The sequence below is a fragment of the Plasmodium malariae genome (genome assembly GCF_900090045.1).
Source record: "Plasmodium malariae genome assembly, chromosome: 13".
NCBI classification, from domain to species: Eukaryota; Apicomplexa; class Aconoidasida; order Haemosporida; family Plasmodiidae; genus Plasmodium; species Plasmodium malariae.
The window spans coordinates 2,751,478-2,771,644 of NC_041787.1; the positions used below are offsets into that span (position 1 = coordinate 2,751,478).

General features: G+C 18.4%; 2 protein-coding genes and 2 pseudogenes across 2 annotated transcripts, besides 2 other annotated features; all 4 read left to right on the top strand.

The window, feature by feature from the left end:
• Positions 1–4,187: 4,187 nt before the first annotated feature.
• On the top strand, positions 4,188–6,074 carry PmUG01_13063600 (PIR protein; the record flags this gene model as incomplete). Its single annotated transcript, XM_029007617.1, has 3 exons — positions 4,188–4,205; positions 4,343–5,740; positions 5,910–6,074. 3 exons carry the CDS (start codon positions 4,188–4,190, stop codon positions 6,072–6,074), a joined length of 1,581 nt encoding a protein of 526 aa, XP_028863988.1.
• Positions 6,075–9,644: 3,570 nt separating this feature from the next.
• Positions 9,645–10,493, top strand: PmUG01_13063700 (Plasmodium exported protein, unknown function; the record flags this gene model as incomplete). Its single annotated transcript, XM_029007618.1, has 2 exons — positions 9,645–9,731; positions 9,852–10,493. 2 exons carry the CDS (start codon positions 9,645–9,647, stop codon positions 10,491–10,493), a joined length of 729 nt encoding a protein of 242 aa, XP_028863989.1.
• Positions 10,494–12,211: 1,718 nt separating this feature from the next.
• PmUG01_13063800 lies at positions 12,212–12,849 on the top strand (annotated as a pseudogene).
• Positions 12,212–12,849: a sequence feature (fam-m protein, pseudogene).
• A 4,269-nt stretch (positions 12,850–17,118) lies between these two features.
• On the top strand, positions 17,119–18,089 carry PmUG01_13063900 (annotated as a pseudogene).
• Positions 17,119–18,089: a sequence feature (fam-l protein, pseudogene).
• Positions 18,090–20,167: the final 2,078 nt, after the last annotated feature.

Here is a 20,167-nt window from a genome sequence, read left to right on the forward strand (position 1 = left end):
CTTAAATATTGGAAGGATTCTATTTTATTTTGTAATAAGTTATGTGCTATTATTTTTTTATTTTAATAATAATTACATTAGATATAATAAATATTTTAATTCGTAGCATTTGGCACAATATCAAATTGACAACAATAAAAAATTTATTTTATTATTAATTCATATCGTTCAATTTGATTTTTTATAGAAGTTTTTTTAATTTATTTTATTGTATGTTTTTATATTGTATTTCTTCATAACCTCATTATAATTGGTTTTGTGAATTTATTTGTCTTCTAAACAACGATACTAGATAATATGAATTATAAGAATTATTTAATTCTAATTGCAATTTCAACTAATTTTAGTATGTTTTAATATATTATTAATTTTTATAAATGTACTCTATTTTTATATTTCCTAATAACATATGTTTAATATATTAGCTAGTTAATAAATGTAATGGTGCATTTACCTTAGGTTAATTTTAATTTTTTTTATCTTATAAAGTATTTTATGCGAAAATTTATATAATGTAATATCTATATAGATATATATATATTTTTAATGCAGTAATAGTATATGGATTAAATATTTAATGTAATATTTATAGATATCTATTATTGGCTACATATTCTTTGTAAGGTGTTGAAAAGTAAAATAAGTTATATTAAGGATATTATAGAAAATGAAAAATTAATATAATTTAAGCATTATATTTGTATACAATATACTATACAAATTATTTTTTTTTTCCAGACGGCAAATAATTATAATGTACATGCTTTATTATTCCGTTAAAATTGAGTAAAAATATACATTAGACGTATAATGAAGAATTCAGTACTGTCCAATATATAACAAAATATGATAGGTAATATATTTTTTGATAAGGGATTAGAATATATATATGAATACAATATATTTATTAAAAGATTTTATAAAATTAAAATGTAATGTTATTCTATTTGTTTATATTCTCAGTTTATCAAAAGAATATGGTCATAATTTTTTGTACTCTTAATGAATTATTTATTAGAAATATAACTGTAAATAATTGTACTTGATTATTCTGAACATATCAACATATACATCAAAGAAGTTTATAAAAATCCACAATATATTTAAAAATGGGAGAGGAAATGCTTTTTGCAGCAAATGAGTTCCTTTAATAAATTACCCTTCATTCGTTAATATAATTTTTAAATGAAACGCTTTTTCGCATTAAGATAGCACAATCTATTCATTATGAATTATATATTTATATTTCTAATAAAAATGTATAATTAATTAAAACGCTTCTACTATATATTCATATATTCCTTTATACATGTGATATGTAACATGTGAGGTACTTAGATGGTTATAAAACATTGTACGTGTAATATATAAAAGTATACAAATAAGAACTTAATTATTGTTAGGTGTAATCTAAATTAATAAAAGTAGTTTCATATGATAATAACTTTCTTTGCATTTTAATAATTCATAAAAATGAAGAATACATTAAAATATCATTAACAAATAACTTCCGCATCATTTAAAATATTTCATTACATTTAAAAAATATATATACAATATATTATATGTTTTCATATTTCTCATGGACAAAAACCCATATCATAGCCTACGTATAATATTATATTTATTCATCTCTAAACATTACTATTATTTGTTTTGTTATCTTAAAATATATAATATTTCTCAAATCAAGGATATCTCAGAATGTATGCATCAACTAAACAGAAACTGTGGATAATAATAATTGATTTTCTTTTCTATTAATATATAACTTTTCAACAAAAAATATTATCTGTAATAATATAACTTATATGATTAAGACTTGTTAAAATTTTTCCGAATATATTGAATTTGGGGATTTTCTAAATGTACAGCCTTATAAATTAATATATTAATTTTACTATGTGGAAAATATGAAATTATTACTAAAGATACACAAATTTTGTTAAAAATAAATCAATAATATTATAGTAATCACTCAGAAAAAAAAAAATATTTCTATCTTTTTCCACATGATCTATTTGTGCATTAAAAGATACAGCAAGAACAACATAAAACAAAAATTTTAACTTATATATTAATAATTAATTAATTAGATTTGTAACATTTTTCGAAATATAACATATTTAAAATAATTAAAAAAAAAAAATCAAGATTATAAAAAAAATTATATATATAATAGTTGTTATAAAATGATTATTATTATATAAAATTATAAGAATAATTTATGAAATGCAAAGTACGAGCATTCTCGTAAGAAAAAATGAGTAATATTACATGAAAAAAAAAAAAAATAAAAGAATAATTTAAGGAATATATATAACAATCAAAATAATTAAAATATATTTTAACATTAATTGTTGATCAATTCATTATTCTGATTTAGTTTTGTATGATTTCATAAATGACAAATATAGTACAATTCGTAAAATTTTTAATATATCCATTTAAATAAAATATATAACATGAAAAATATATAATATAAACGAAAATTAAGGTATACTGTCATTTAAAAATACATATAATATTATTTTTTTTAATACCAAAATTAAATATTAAATATTTATTTATTTATTCAAAGCAACGTTATTAAGAAAACATGAACTTATACATAATTATAGTTTGTTTGTAACATATTATAAAAATATGAAAAATATAAAACATTGTTTTTATAAATTAAAAAAAAGTGCGTATTAAACGAAATAAGAAAAACAAAAAAGAAAAGTAAAAAAAGAATATATATATATATATATATATTTTTTTTTTACTTATATATATTATATACATAACGAATGAGATGTAATAATTTTTTCATATGTAATATTTTTATGATAACGTGATAAAGTTGTTATACCGAAATTACAGTATTTTAATCATCCAATTTTTAATAAATTTTATAGCAAAAATATATTATCAGAAGCATAAGAATATACAAGTAAATATTTTCTTAATCAATAAAATAAATTTTATTTTATTTAATTTATCATTAAAAAGGAGAAAAGGAACAAGAAATGTTAAAAAACTCATATAAATTTGGTGAAATAATAATGTTGCCTTCGTACACTGTTTTAGTGATTGTGAAAAATTAAAGAAATAACATATGTAGAGTTTCCAAATTTAACGTATATCATTCAGAATATATTAATAGCTTTTTAGTTAGTTATAAAATATTAATATCATTATAATTCATAATAAAAAATATGTTTTATCTTATTTTTATGACAATTAATAATTTCTGTTTTTTCCTAAAATTCTTTTAAAAAAATAATTGATCTTATTTTTTTATTTGTACACAAATACATTGATGGAAATCAAAGTTTTCACTATGGAGATTGCAATTTGAAATAAAAAATAAAATTTTGACTTGTAACTTAAAGTGGAGATTAACGGAGTTGAAGAATTTGTAGTAAATATAAACTAGCTTTCTAGATAACAATAAAATGATAAATATAAAAAATATATTATATGCAATATTTATTTTCATATTAAATTTAATTTATTTATCATATTCCTTTTGAACTTATTAGTTACATTCTACTTCTATTTATTTATTTTTAGTATTTGTAATATTCACTTGGATAATTAAAATAATGCATATATTTATTATAGTATTTCATAAAATATAACAAAAAATATGTTTTTATTAAAATTATTATATATTTGATAATGGAATAAATATTTCAACAAAAATGAAATTTATTAATGTTATTAGATAAATATAGTAAAACACAAAGAATTATTTAAATGTAATAAAGCGCATGAAAAAATAATATATAACCGCGCTTTAGCATATTTTACTTTTTATAATAATAATGCTATTTTCTGTTAAAGAATATGTAGTGAAAATAATCATCATATATGAAATGAAATTCTGTTATACTATATTTCTTTCTTTTTTTTATTCGCTAATTATTATTTCTTTGAGTGAATGTTAAATTTACTTAGATATTAAGCAACAGTGCTCATGTAATAAAAAAAGTACAATAGTAATGTATTATAGAAAAATATTTGACATTTTACAATATCAAATGCGCAAAATATATAAAATTACTAATATAAAAACAAAATTGTACAAATTTCGTCATTTGAAATTATTTTGTTATTTATGCATAAATATTTGTAAATGTTTATTTTTAATTATTTCAGACAGTATACGTACACTGCGAATCTTATAGAAATTTATAAAAATGGAAGATTATGAATATGTATGTATTGATTTATCATAGAAATAATAATTTATATTTATTTTAGCATACTTTTTTACATAAGATAAAATGAGTAAATTTATTCTTTATAATTATTTAAGTATCTATACCACTTATATTATCTATTTAATTTTCAGGATGAAATTTTACAAAAATTACCTTCACATAAGATATATAATGAATTGAATAATGTGGATAATAATGTAGTAATTAGTAGCGTTTGTAAAAGAGAGGATTACAAAAAATGCGGTGATATAGATACTTGTCTTAACATATGTAAAAAGATTGAAAAAAATTTAAAATATTTATCTGAAATACGTAAATCAGAAGTCTATTATAATCGATGTTCACATTATATGTACTGGGTATATAAGGAAATATGGAACTTATTTAAATCTAATTCAAATCCTAATAATGTGGAAGCTGTTATTACTGAATTTCTTAATTTACAATCTTCTCTTACTAGATATTATGGAATATTAAATTGTCATTATATTTTTTCGAAAAAAAGCTTAGAAGTATTGAAAACTAAAAATGAAGAGAAACATTTGTTTGATTATTTTAAAAATTTTGAATATATTAGAACTAAAGAAACTTGTGATAAAGTTAAGATTGATAAATATATAAAGTACCTTAATTATATTCATGGTTTATATAATGGAAAAAAGAATTGTTGTGTGAAAAACATATCAAAGTGTCCAAACTATTTTTTGAATTGCGGTAATGAGCTTGATCCAAGTAAACTTCTATCTGAATTACATTCTGAAAAAGAGAAAGATTGCGGTAGACTAAAAAGTATTATAAGTAATACTTCTGAAGAAAAACGTGATTCTACGCCATTCAGTGAAGAATTCATGAAGTCAATTTATATAACTCGATGTCCTATATTGAGTAGTGGGGAATCTTCATCAAATAATAGTGGTGTGTTATGTAATTTATTCCGAACATATATGAATCCACGTCGCAATGTGAATGAAACTGGAAAAACGGTACAAGAGCTTCGTGAAAATATTTCTTCAGAAGCTCAGGTAGAAATATCCAGTACATCTTTATCAGAAGCTCCATCTGAAAAAAATAAGAAAAAAGAGGGCGATAGTATTACAGAAAAAATAAATTTAATATCATCTGATGAAAAGGCAGATAATGCATTTAGATGGAATTTTGGAAAAGGAAAACTGAGTTGTCCACCTAATAAACCAGAGGACGATGAGTATGGAATGTGCGAATATATGGAAGAATTGGTTAAAGATGGTTTTTTTGCGAAAGCAGAAGATTCTGAGGGTTATGAATTTAAGAGGGGCCCGTTATGGAAATATGAATACTTGGCAAGTGCAACTAGAAATAAACGACATGAACATTTAGGGAAATCGAGATCATTAATTTTGAAGGATTATGGACGTTCACAATCTATATTCCATAAAAGAGCAGAGACTTTTTATGCTTCAAATTCAAGCAGAAAAGCAATTCCTGGAAAAGATACCGAATATAATATTTTGCAGAACACTTTTGTTCGTATTTCCATTGTGAGTACTTTGGTAATGGGAATATTTTTTGTCTTTTTCCTTTATTTTAAAGTAAATAATAAATTTCGTTTTATATGATAAGTAAATAATAAGTTTCCTTTAATAATAAATTTATTTTAAAATGTTTTAATTGTAATATAATCAAACTTTATGTGTTTTACATATTTGATTTGTTTATTAGTTTACTCCCTTTGGATCATATGTAGGTAAAAATAAAAAAAGAAAAAAAAGATATAGGATTAATTTAGCTCAATTAAATACGCAAAGAATACCAAGGAGATTTATAAAACGTAGTTATAGACATTCTGATAGGAGAAGGTTTAGTGTAGTAAATTTACAACCATGAACTTCATATTATTAATGTTATAGAGAATATCAAATAATTTAGTTTAAATATATTATAACGAGAACAAAATTGAGTTAAGTATACATTTCTATTAAATAACCATATTTAAAAAAAGGAAAGAAAGAAAGCACTATAGTTAAAATTTATTACTTTTAGTTTTTAACGTTTTATATTTATTTGTATGTATTTTGTTATATACACTTTAATAATATTATTATTAGAAATTTTTTATAACTTTTTTTTTATTAAATTTTTTTTTATTGAATAACTATAATTTTAGCAAATACTAATATCATCTTTTACATTTAAAAAATTTATTTTATTTTGATTTTTTATACTAATTTAAGTCTTCATTAATGTACGAGTTGTAAATACCTATAGGTAAAATATTTTTGTTTATTTTAATTATACTCAAAAATAGTCTAATAAATTCATTTTATACTTTGTTAAAGCTTTGAATATAAGAAATATATTATAGCTATATTTAATACAAAAATAAATTTGAATTCATATATATAATGAATATGTTCAGATCAAGTAAATTAACAAATAAAAAAGGAGCTTTATAAACTTTTCAAAATGTAATATTGATGTAAAGCATAAAATAATAATTCTTATGTAAATTCATTTTTATAAGAAAGGATAAATAGAAAATTAAGATTAAACATTATGTTATCATATATGTGCAAATGTTTTGTATTCCTAATAAGAATTATTTTTTCTTATTTTATGATAATTTTTTGGTAAAATAATATTTCATCTGAAGAATACTGCTTTTATATATATAAAAAAATGAAGTTAATAAATAATATGAAATCTGTACCATATAAGATTTTTATTATATATATCCTTAATTAATGTTGAATACTAAAGATATTAATATATGCTTTTATTAATATATATTATTTGTTAGGGAATTATATTATAAAAATACAAGACAAAATGAATTAAAATAAGTTCATTATTACAAATATTATTACATATATTGGTATCAAAAAAAAAAAAAAGGAAACAAGATAAAGTAAGAATTTTATATAGAAATTAAACAGTGTCCTTAAAAAATTATATATTACAGTTGTTCGTTAAAATAATTATAGATAAATTTTTAAATGAAGTTCTATCAGAAATTATCATATAAAAAAACTTATATTATTAAATATTCCAATATTAAAAATAAATTTTAACTTTATATTTAAAGAAAAATAATATATAAAATAAAAAGTAAGCGCTCATAAAAAAATTTAATAAAAAAATTTAAAAAATATAACAAACAGTCAATTAAGTGTCAAAATCTGGGGAAAAATAAAATTTTTCTTGTCATTGATATATATATAAAATTTTAATAGTTTTGTTTAACTTAAATAAATTATGTAATTTTATTTAACATATATGTTGCGTATATAATTTTTAGTGTCTTAAAAGAAATTATTAAATACCATTACTTTGATTTATTACATACTTTTTTAATATATTTTTGTTTTGGGTTTTTGTAAATTTTGATTTAATAATTTAATATATTTTATATAATATGTTAATTATAAAATCTGTTTATTAAATTATTCAAAATTACATTACAAGATTATAGGAGTTATTAATAATTTTATATTAGTTTATTTTATTATAGTTCATAATAATTTTCTTAGTAAATATTTTTGTTAACCAGATTATATTTTTGTAATATATAAAATATATTTTATGTTTTCAAAAACGATGCATAGATATTATGTGTAATAAACTTGTAAATGGAAAACAATATTTAGTTATAATGAAAAAACAAATATTAATAATTTATTTTATGCAATAATTCACTTGTTATATTATTATTAATTCATTAAATAAATTTTGTATACTAATTACAAACTAATTCTGAATGTACGAAAAATGAAATTATGAAAAAAAAGAAAAAACAATACATTATTGCAATTGACAGTTATAAGTGAATTATATTTATTTTAAAAAATTATATATATAAAGTATTACAATTATTCATCAGTATTTTTCTTTTGTATTTTTTTCTTTTATATTGAAGATAGTTTACAAATTTTATAATTAATAAAAAAATGTATGTTTCTAATTTTGGCGCATAAGTAAAAATTCGTACATATAAGACTACTAAAATATTACAGCTAACTTTCTAATATGATTTAGTATTACAATATTGTATATAGAAATAACAGTTAATATTTTTAATATTTTACAAAAATATTAATATAAATATGAAAAAAACACAAAAGTACTATATCTATTTATCAGATAGTGAATGTTAATTATAAAAATTATCTATGGATTGATATTTTATAATTTCCATATAATTGTATATAACTGAATTATTTCAGAACTATTTGTATTAACTCTATAACTCCTTAATTTTACTTACTCTATAATATACATTATAGTAATTATATTTAAATTATAAGAATTTTAATATATTTTTTCTTATAAAAAATACATTTATCAGTTAGTAAAATAATTATTTGTTTAATTATTTAATTTCGAATAATTATAAGAATTTAAAAGTAAGGTTTTATTAGACAGATAAGTATAAAAAATAGTTAATTTATTTTATATATATCAATTTACTATCATATAAAAGAATATAAACTACATTACAAACTTAAAAAAATACAATTATAATTTTTATTATATAGTGAAATTAAAGTTTAAAACAACATATTAATGATATATGACAAATTTATTTTCTTATTATATTAATATTGCTTCAATATATATATATATTTAAAAAAAAAAAAAAAAAAATTGGGTTTAAAAATATTCATCTAGTAATAAATGCATAAATTATGATAATTAAAAATTATAACTTTCAGCAGCTGTGTTACAAGAGTAAAAGTACATTCTCAATTTACAATTTAAATATATATTTTTTCTTGAACAGGTTAGTGTGCTATATATTTAATTTTTTTAAATATAATATGGGCTATGGAACAGTTCAAATATTATGTTTTAATTAATGCAATGCTGTAAATCATATGACAGAAAAAGTTTTAGAAATTATATTTTTTTCTGCATCATTCATATTATTATGTGGTTATAATATTTTATCATCACAAGAACTTTTCCCATAATTTAATGTTAATAATTTAATAATTATTGATAACAAATAATCGTTAAAATTATTTATAGTTTTCTTAATATAAAGTACAACAGAATATCTATATTATCTATGTTCTATATACTCCATAAATATTATATATAGAAATGTTGAGAAATCATATTTTTTTTTTTTTTTGAAATGGTTTAAAAATAAAATTATTCGATTACTCTAATATAGTTAATTATATATTTATGAATAAATTAAAATTGTATTATTTTTATTAAGGTTATTTTTTTTGTATGTATTCTTTAAATATAAATAACATAATTCATATATAATCTAATTTTTCTGCGTAAATGTTATAAAAAAAAATTATGGATATATTCATTTTATTAAGTTCATATAAAAATATAAAAAATTATAATAAATAAATAAAAAGTCCTTAATCATTAGGAGCATATAATATGACTGTTAATTTTTTAGGTATTAATTATATTTAAATTTTAAAGATCTGTAAAATGGAACAAACGATTATGTTACCATATTATATTAGGATTTGTTTGTTTATCCTATTGAGTTGCATATCTCATTTTCATCATGATATGGTATTATGATTTTATTTAGAGATATTTTTATTATTCACATTTTTTTAGTTTTATTTTTATTGATACTTGTGTTACCATAAAATTAGATATTCTTTTGAATAATAAATATTTGTTTTTTAGAGTACCTTTAATAAATATTTGGCTGGGAGAAAAAATATTGATGAAACATTAGATACAATAACTTATCGATTACTAGCAAAATATAAGCATGAAAAGGGTCCAATTATTGCACGGTTGAAAAAAGATATACCAACTATCAATGAATACTCAAAAATGTGTGTTTCAAGCAATGGAAAAGTAGAAAAAGGAAAAAATAAAAGAACAAATCAATGTTTATTAAATAATATAGTAGAACATGGCCATACTAATATAAATAAATCTTCGGTATACAGTAGAAGAAATTCACATTTTGAAAAAAGGATGTTAGATAAAATATACTATAAAAATAAAGTTAGGCATTTTACAAATGCTGATTTTTTGTTTTTAAAAAATGATATAAAAGTAAACAAATCTTTTATCTGTGCTGTAACTATCTACCATTTATTTGTTTCAATAATAGGATCTGTTTTACTACTGTGTACATATAAAAACTTACAATTTAAATTTACATTAGATTGGGGTCTTGGATTAGGTATATTAGGGTGTATATGCGTGTTCATAGTTATTCTAATAATGATTTATCTCCATAGACAAATTTTAAAATATGGCAAGATAAGACATATAAAGAGTGAATTGCATAATACGGCATATCCTTCTCACTGAATAGTAGTCTTTTATAACAATAAGTTTCAATAAATTTTTAAATATTATTGCCAAATAACAAACATACATATAATTACATAAATATGGCAAATCCACATGAATTTGTATTGTAAATTTGATCCTCAACAGTATAAATGTACACTTTTATTTTTATTGGTCAATTTAAAAGATTTATTTCTTTTCTCATCGTGTTTGAGAGAATTCATCAGGTTAAAACAATATTATGGTTGATATATATACTTCTATATTAATCAAAATTTTTTAGAAAAATATATATATGAACCTTAAAATTAATGTATAAAAAGACGAAATTCATATGATTTTATTGATATACTGTTCCACCTTGTATTTATTACCTTAAAAATTTGTTTTATTTTTATATTTTTGTATAGGCATAATATATTTTTTTATGTAAAGATAAAATAATAACTTATTCGTTTAATATTAAAAATGAATGTATATTATTTACAATATGATGAAAGATATGGAATGTATTTTTTTATATCCATATGTATATATATATATATACTTAAAAAAGACTTAATACTCATTTTATGCGTTTTATTAAAAATATGTTATAATATGAAGTTATTGTAAAAAAATTACCTTATATATGTTTTCTTTTTTTTTTATAAGAAATAAATGTGATGTTGTAAATATATATAAAAATAATGACCATTATAAATATGAAATATTTATAATATTGTGCTAAATTGGGTATTCTGAACACTTAGAATTTAATGAAGAGTTAAAAACATATATAGATTTATTATTCCGCATAAATTTTATTTTATAAAGGTATGATGTTTCATTAACTGGGACAATAATTCTATATTTATAATTTGAACAATAATAACTAAAAACTGTATTATTTGAATATTTCATTATTCTTGGAAAAAAAAAAATATTAATAAAAATTTTATTTCTTTATTTGGTTACTATAAATTTTATTCTAATTTTTACTATTACGTTGCAATTTTTTTTCTTAAAAACAAAAATTTATTTGTAAGAACAATAGATACATATAATTACGAAAGTTACGTTTATTTAGATGCAATGGCGGATAGTTTTTTTTCTTATCATTTTATCATTGATATGAAATATTTAAATTTTATAGACAAAATCTTTCACTTTTATAATACATGTGAGAGACGTAATACTTATAAAATAGGGAATAGATTGCAGGACGAATATATAAAAATATTTAAATAAGATGTATTAGCATTGTTCTAAAAATTGGTAAATACGCAAAATGATTATAATACATATATATCTAAAAACAATATATAATATATTAACAATTATGAATTGTGAAATAATTAAAAAGTAATATTTCCTTAGGAATATTTTTACATTTTTTGTTTGATAGAATACCTTGTAGTGGTAAAAAATGTATTAACTCAGATAAGTATATTATATTATTGCAAATTATGTTCTTTTTAAATAAGATAAAATATTAAATATTTATATAATAGATAAAAAAATTAAGACAACTATATTAATTAAAACAGCTTCTTATATCATTCTAACATAGACATACAATTTTAATAGTTATGTAAGACAATAATATCATATACGTAATTTTTTATTATATATATTTTTCAAATTTTACTTTTATTATTATATATTTTAGCGTTAGTTTATTCATATTAAAAATAAATAATTTGTGTTTTTAGTGTATATTTATCAAATAAGTAAATGGAAACTTTAACTCTGGCAGAATATTAGATACAAGATATATAGGTTATTAGCAAAGTATGAACAATATAAGGATAGAAGCAATGTATGGTTAAAAGAAAAGTTTCCAAATAATAAAGTCAAACAACGGGAAAATATATCTAATAATGAAAAAGGAACTAAAAGTGAAAACAAATAATCAAATGAAACTTTATTAAATAAGGCAAACTATTTTACAGAAATTATAGATTATAATAATGGAATGATTGACGGACAACATTTCCTTTTTAAAATAATTGGATCTAAAAAAAAGTCTATGATAATTTTTACTGATAAAAACAGGAGAATTAGTAATATATCTTTAAAATAAATTAAATTTAGAAGTTACGCATTTGGAGTTTTCCTATTTTTTAATTTGTTCTTGTTAGATATAGCAATATCCTCGTTAGAAGAATAAAAACAATTGAATATTTCTTAAAGTGAAATTGAAAAAAACGAATTTTACAAGAATTTTGCGGAAGTCTCAGCAAACACATATCCAGAGGTAATATAACCATGTATAAATATTATATTAATTAGCATAATTATGGTTATATTATCAGTTATACATATAGTAGCTATTTGTATGATTTTATAAAATATTGAAAAATATAAAAGAATTATTTTAATGACTAACTAAAATGAGTAATAATGAATATATATCTTTCTGTAAGGAACTCTCATATAGGAAGTGATATCTATAATGTTTTCAGCGATATACATAAAAAGTATACATTTAATTCTAAAATGATATAAATACAAGTGTATAAGTGGTCTCTTTTATATACATTAATAAAATTATATATCCCTCTTTTTTTTGTAAATTCAAATTTGTTTATTTCATTATAATTTGTATTTTAAATTATTGTTTTTTAATTAAATGTTATGGTATAATATATACATTTGTGTATTAAAATATATTTCTATAAATATATATTTAGTCATTAAAATTAATATATTATAACAGTATACATATAATTTTATTGAACACTGATAATATATATTTATATCAAAGTGTTTTTTTTTTTATTTTTCATATTGTTCTTATCTAAAATTATTATATGAAAAGGTTCTCAGGAAAATATATTTTTGATTTAATGTTATAAATAAATGTCTTTTTTTGTATTACATGAAAAGAATTGAATGTAATTCTGTAAATTTACATACATATATATATATGTATGTCATTTACTAAAATAACGATTTAATACAGATAAATTAATTAAATTTTATTATAAGTGTCCTAAAAAACATATTTACTGTATATATCATTTTGTCAAATTTTATTTTTTTTGCATTGGCATATATGTGAAGTTCATTATATATAATAAAATGACATACATATTTAATTATCGATTATTTATAAGTGATAACTTGAAAATTATAAATTTTTAAAATATAATGATCGTTAAAAACATTTATTGTTTTATCATTATTCTTTGTAATATAATTAGTTAAGTTTTGTAAAAATTACTTAAAAATATATTATAGAGGACTTTTTTATGTAAATAAGCTATCTATTTTATTTGTTCTCTAAAATCATCATAGGATAAAAATAACTAATAAAGTTAAATATAGCATAAATAAGTTATTAAGTTTAATTTTTTTTTTTTTTCTAAATGTTATTTATTTATCTGTTGTAATTTAAATTCGCTCTATTTTTGTAATTGGTACAAATTTTAAAATATTGTTGATTGTTATTAATATTTTTCAAAATAAATTTATAGGAATTATTTTATTATATTTACAATAAAAAAATTTATGCTATTAAAATGTTTTAATAAATGAACAAGTTTTTATTTGTAACGAAAAAATTTGTATTAAACATGTCTCTTCTTCGAATACCATGATTTAGTAATTTTATAACTACAATATATTCCTTTTCTATTATTCAAGAACATTAAGAATTTTTCTAATGCAATATAAATTTCATATTTTAAAACTTTTTATAAATTAAATTATTTTTTTTTTAATTATATATTAATTCATTTTTCCGTGTGTTTAATGTGAGTGGTGATACTCTTTGAATAGGACAATACAATTGTTTTTGTACCCTATATACTAGAATAGTTGTTGCTTCTTATTTTATTAATTATTTTTATTTTATTAATAATTTTATTTATTTCAATTTAAATATATGAACTCTACATTTTACATATTTTTGTTTCATTTATTCTGAATTTTTCATCAGTTTACATTTTTATGCAAAAGTTCTATTATTTTCGTTCAGTTTCTTCATCAAAGTATAGTGGTACAAAGTACAAATATATTTTACATCCTTTGGGGAATATTAAGAGTATATTTGATAACATAATACAGAATTTTTTATGATATTTTATTAAGCATACATTTTAATATGTTATCTACAAAGTAGAAAGTTCTACATCTATTTTTCTTTAAATTTGGAATTCAAAAATTTAAGGTATACCTTATAATTTTAAATTTAGTTAAAAAAAATTATATTCATATTAAAAATTCTTTAATTTATATTATAATACAGGTTTTATGTAACATTTATTTTACTCTTTTGGTACATACCTAATTATATTAATTCTAGTGATTGTATAAAAATAAAATAAAATATTTTTATTTTTGAATATGTAATGAAAAAGTATTAAAAGAAATATATCTGTTTGCACTATTGACAATAGAAACAAAGGAATACAATAATTCTACTAGATATTATCATCTTTTACATAATGTTATTCGTGATTTAATATTTTATATCAAGTGCCCTTCTATATAAAATCTCATCAGATGTTTTTGAGAATATGAATTATACTTATAAATATTTAAGTATATAAAGTAAAAGTTTTTTTCTTAGATTACTGTAACAATATGTATTATATGACGAAAAATAATTATAAGATATATGGTGAAATATATATATAAATAAAAGTTATAATTATAAAAAAAAGTTAAAAGGATTACAGTACATATATTTATTTTCCTCATGTTATTATACTTAAGTATTATAATATTTAAAATTTTCTTTTTTCTTCTTTTAATTAAATGTACAAAAAAAAAATGTTCTATCTAAATTATCCCATTTAAATTAAGATTATATCCAAATATAGTAATTACTGTATAAATAAGTAACATTTAATAGTTTTTTATATTTTTTTGTTTTATTGTTGGATTTTCTACAAAAATACATTTTTATGTAATTAGATGTGTATATAAAAAAAATAATAAAAATAAATTTTGTATGCTACTTATAGTACATAAAGATTATAATATTGAATAAATCTAAATGGACGCAAAGCATAACATATTATTTGAGGAAGTAGAGTAAAAAGAAGGAATATAGAAAATGTAATAGAAATATATATAAGAAAAAAATAAAAAGAAAAATAACATATGTGAAAAAATTTATATGAAAACTTATATTAAATTTAGTAAATGTTATAATTATATATAAAAACAAATTATTCATAATAACATATAGTTTTATGAATTATTTTTTTTACTTTTTGCGCATATTTACTTTTTATTTTCTTTTAAGTTCATGTTACTTCCTAGATTTATAGTATCATTTTTAAAATATTTGCTCTGTTTTTAGTAATTTATAACATATTTTGTTTTTATATTTAGTGATTTATCTTATTAATTCTTTAAAACCGTGTTTTTCTCTTAACACTTGTTTGAATGAAATGTACAATATCTATAAAAATTAAGTTATCATATTATAAATAATGAGAAATGCCGTTATATATTAGAGTGTCAGGTTAAGATTATTCATGAAAAATGGTTCATTTTCATTGGTAGAAAATTGTTTTATGTAAGAATTGTATGATTAAGATCGTTAAAATTATGTATTATAACTATTTACAATAAAATTAAAGTATAGTTATATTTATTATATTATTATTACAATTATGTAATTTTTTATTCATTTCCATTATATAAAAATTACTTGAATACCTATGTTATAATAAATTAATAGTAACAAATAATATGAGTATGCATAATTATTGAAAGTTTAGACATGTGAATTTATAAAACAAAATTATCTTATAACATTATATTTGATAGAGGAACAACTACTTTTTATTATTATTTTTTCTTTTATTATATTATGAGATCATTTCTTTTAATTATATATAAATAAGTAAGAACAAAATTGAGAAAATTAAGTAGAATTATTTTAAAACATTAAAATTATAAATAAAAATAATGAGTGATAATTTATTTACCTTTAAAATATATAACGTTTTATATAATTGCTATTTATATTTTTTAAATATATTATAGACTATTGTAAGGAAAAATGCTATAATTAATATATCATAATATGCTTAATAATGTATTTCTTCATTAATTTACCATCACCGTTACTTTAATATTATAATAATTAATATTTATTAAGAATAATAACCAATTTTTCCAAAATATAATGTTTTAAAAATTATATATAACAGAATACTTTGTTAAATTTTTTTACAATTATCTCATTATATAGTACAATATATTCTCTGTATTATCTGTGTCCTATATTCTACCTATTCTATACGAGATTAATATTTAAAAATATTAATAAATATTATATTTACTTTTTATTTTATTTCAAAAAGAGTTGATAGAATTACAATTTAACTACATTTCCATTCTAAAAAAATCAAAATAATTTATATATTTAAATATTCATTAGTGAAATCATTTTAAATTATTTAAGTGTAAATTAGTTTTATATAAATAATTTTAATATATTACTTTTATAATATTTTTTTATTGTCTTTTTCTCTGTCCCTTTTGTAAAAATCATTATAGTTATATACATTTTATTTACATATAAAAAAAAAAAAAACGAAAAAATAAATGAAATATATTATTCTATATCTTAGGAAAATATTTTTTTAATTTTAATATTTTGTTTAATGAATATATTAGAATATTAAAAATATATATAATGGAACAAAAAATTAAGTTAATTTTATTTATTAAAATTTTTTTATTTGTATTTTTATCTTGGATATGCCATCTTAACAGTGATCTGGTATGCTTATATTATTCAAAAATATTTTAATTATTAATATTAAATGTATTCTATTTTTATTAATTCTGTTTTTTGGCTTGATATTATAATATTTTTCAAATAATAATTATATAAAAATTGTTTTTTTAGAGAGGGTTTGAAAGATTTTTTAATGAGAAGTACATGGTTTATAGAAAATTACGTACAGGAACTTATCGATTTTTAGCAAATTGTAAGAACAATATAGAAAAAAGTATTACAGGGTTAAAAGAAGATGTAACAAATTATGGAATAAAAGAAAAAAATATATCTACAATACTCAAAAAGAAAACAACGCAAAGAATAAATATTCACATGGATTGTTATCAGAACATGCATCGGGTCGTAGAAAAGCTATGAAAAATAAGTCTTGTATATTTGAAACAAAAAAATATTCACGTCTTGAAAAAAAAATATTCAAAGAAATTGATTATCAGAATTTTCTTGAGAAAAACAAGATAATTAGTGATAAGTTGTACAAAACAATAATACGTAAAAAATACGGATTACGATTTGTTATACCTTTATTATTGTTTTTGTTTTTGTCATTAGGGCTCATATTAGATTTATCTGTTGGTTATGGGTTATTACGTGGGTTTTATTATATAATGAGTCTTACATGTTCAAACAATTGGGCAAAAAATTTACGGAATTTATTGCAGAATAAATCTGTTTCTTTTTTTTTCAAGCCTATGGAACAAATAACTGGAATTAATGGAAAAAATTATATTTATACACCAGGTTTTTTTGGTACGCTAATATATTTCACATCCTTTTTTATTCTTGGAGTTACAATTATATCAGGTATTATTTATTACCATAAAAAAGTTAAAAAATATGAAAAAATTAAATTCAAGAAAAGGTAAAATGAATAATAAGTATATTTGTTATGTATATAAGTCTTTATTATAAGGTAATAACTGTATCATCTTTACATATGTACTTATTGTATATATATTTCTTTTTTTTTATAATTGCGCATATCGATGTATAATATTTCTGATGTATAAAAGAAAAAAATATATGTTCCTAGTTTGTGGTTATCAATGTTTTAATATTTTTTAATATATATTATAAAATGTTACTTATACTAAACTTAATCATATGGTTTAGTATGTACATCATTGCATTTAAATAGAATTTCATTAAAAATACATTTATATGGATTAAATTAATGCATAATAGGAAAATTAGTGGAATTTTATTAATGGGTGATAATTCACAACTGAAATAAACTACTATAATTTTTGTTTTTATATATTGTTAATTTAAAATTATTATTTTGGGAATTAATAGAAAATTGTGTTATTCATTTTTTTGTTAACAATAAATGTGTATTTTTACTTTTTATTACCTATATTGTTTTTATTATAGAACATAAAATATTATATTAGCAATATATGGATGTTTTTTTTCTAAAATGTGATTTACACCGTTAGAGTAAAAAAGGTCACATTGTAAAAATAAGTATAATAAAATTATCTTATAATGTTGTTCCGGATAAAATATATTACTGAAGACATACAGAATAAAATAAAAAAAAAACATTTTATTTACACAAGTACATATATACTGCTTGTACACAAATATATATAAAAAATTAATAAAATTAAAAAAAATGACAATTGAGGTATTATAAAAAACAAATGAATAATTATGCATCTTTTAGAATATTATTTATTGAGAATATAATCATATATTTATAAAAAAGAAAAAAGAAATATATGATACTTAAAATATGTATATCACTACTAATTAACCATATAATATATTAACATTGTATACTGTTATGGAATATAAAAAACAAATAGACCTTAGACACGGAATAACAAAATAAATTAAATAAAATGTTGAATTCACGTAAATATGTATAATTAATAAATGAAAATTAAATATCATTTAAATTTATAATATGAAAAAAGTAATTTCCAGCTGTATTCATTTTACCAGTGACCAAAAATTATTATCTGGCGAAATTAAAATTTTCAAATAAAGAATAGTGTTTTATAGGAATAATATTATAGATTTAATTTTATATCTAAAACACTTCAATTTTCAGAATAATACTTTTATTAATGAAAAATTATTCTAATTTATATGTGACTAATGTTTGTTTACATTCAGTTAATGTATTATAGCAAATAGGACAAATTATAGATATAATAATATTTTTTCTTTGAAAATTTACGTAATATATTGAAATAAAAATAAAAACAAAGATATATATAGCAAAAAAAAAAATTCCTTAAAAAATGTTGTAAAAATATAAATTTGAACAAACAAAAATTTATTTATAAAATTCTCTTGATTTATATAAAAGATATACTTTAAAAAAAAAAAATTAACAAAAATATTATAAATATTAAAATTGTTATAAAGAATTATATATACATAATTATTTGACAGTTTAATGTGACTTTAACGTTAAATTATTGATTATTTTGCATTATAATAAGAAAAACATATGTAAAGCATATAAAAAATGAGTTAACTAAAATACATTAGAACAAAGATATCAAGATTATGGACTATAAAAAATGAAATGATAATTCGAAGTAGTAAAGAAATTATTAGTTAAAAATAAATATATTGTTTTTATAAAATAATACTATAAAATTATTAATTTTCTTGGCAATTATTTATGTACTGTAATTCAATCATATAACATAATATATTATAAATATATTTCCAATTTATATAATTCTTCTGATATATAAAGTATCAATAGCGGATGATATAAAATGTCGTCTTATACATTTATTGAGTTTATATTAATCGCACATTACTACGTTAATTTAAGTTTTTCGTTTATATATATAAATATAGCTTGGTAAAAAAAATGTTGTTTATATATTTAGATGATTAAATATGTATGAATTGATATTTTTGAAGTATTTTACTTATTTTATTATATATATTTATTAAATATATAATAAATTCACAC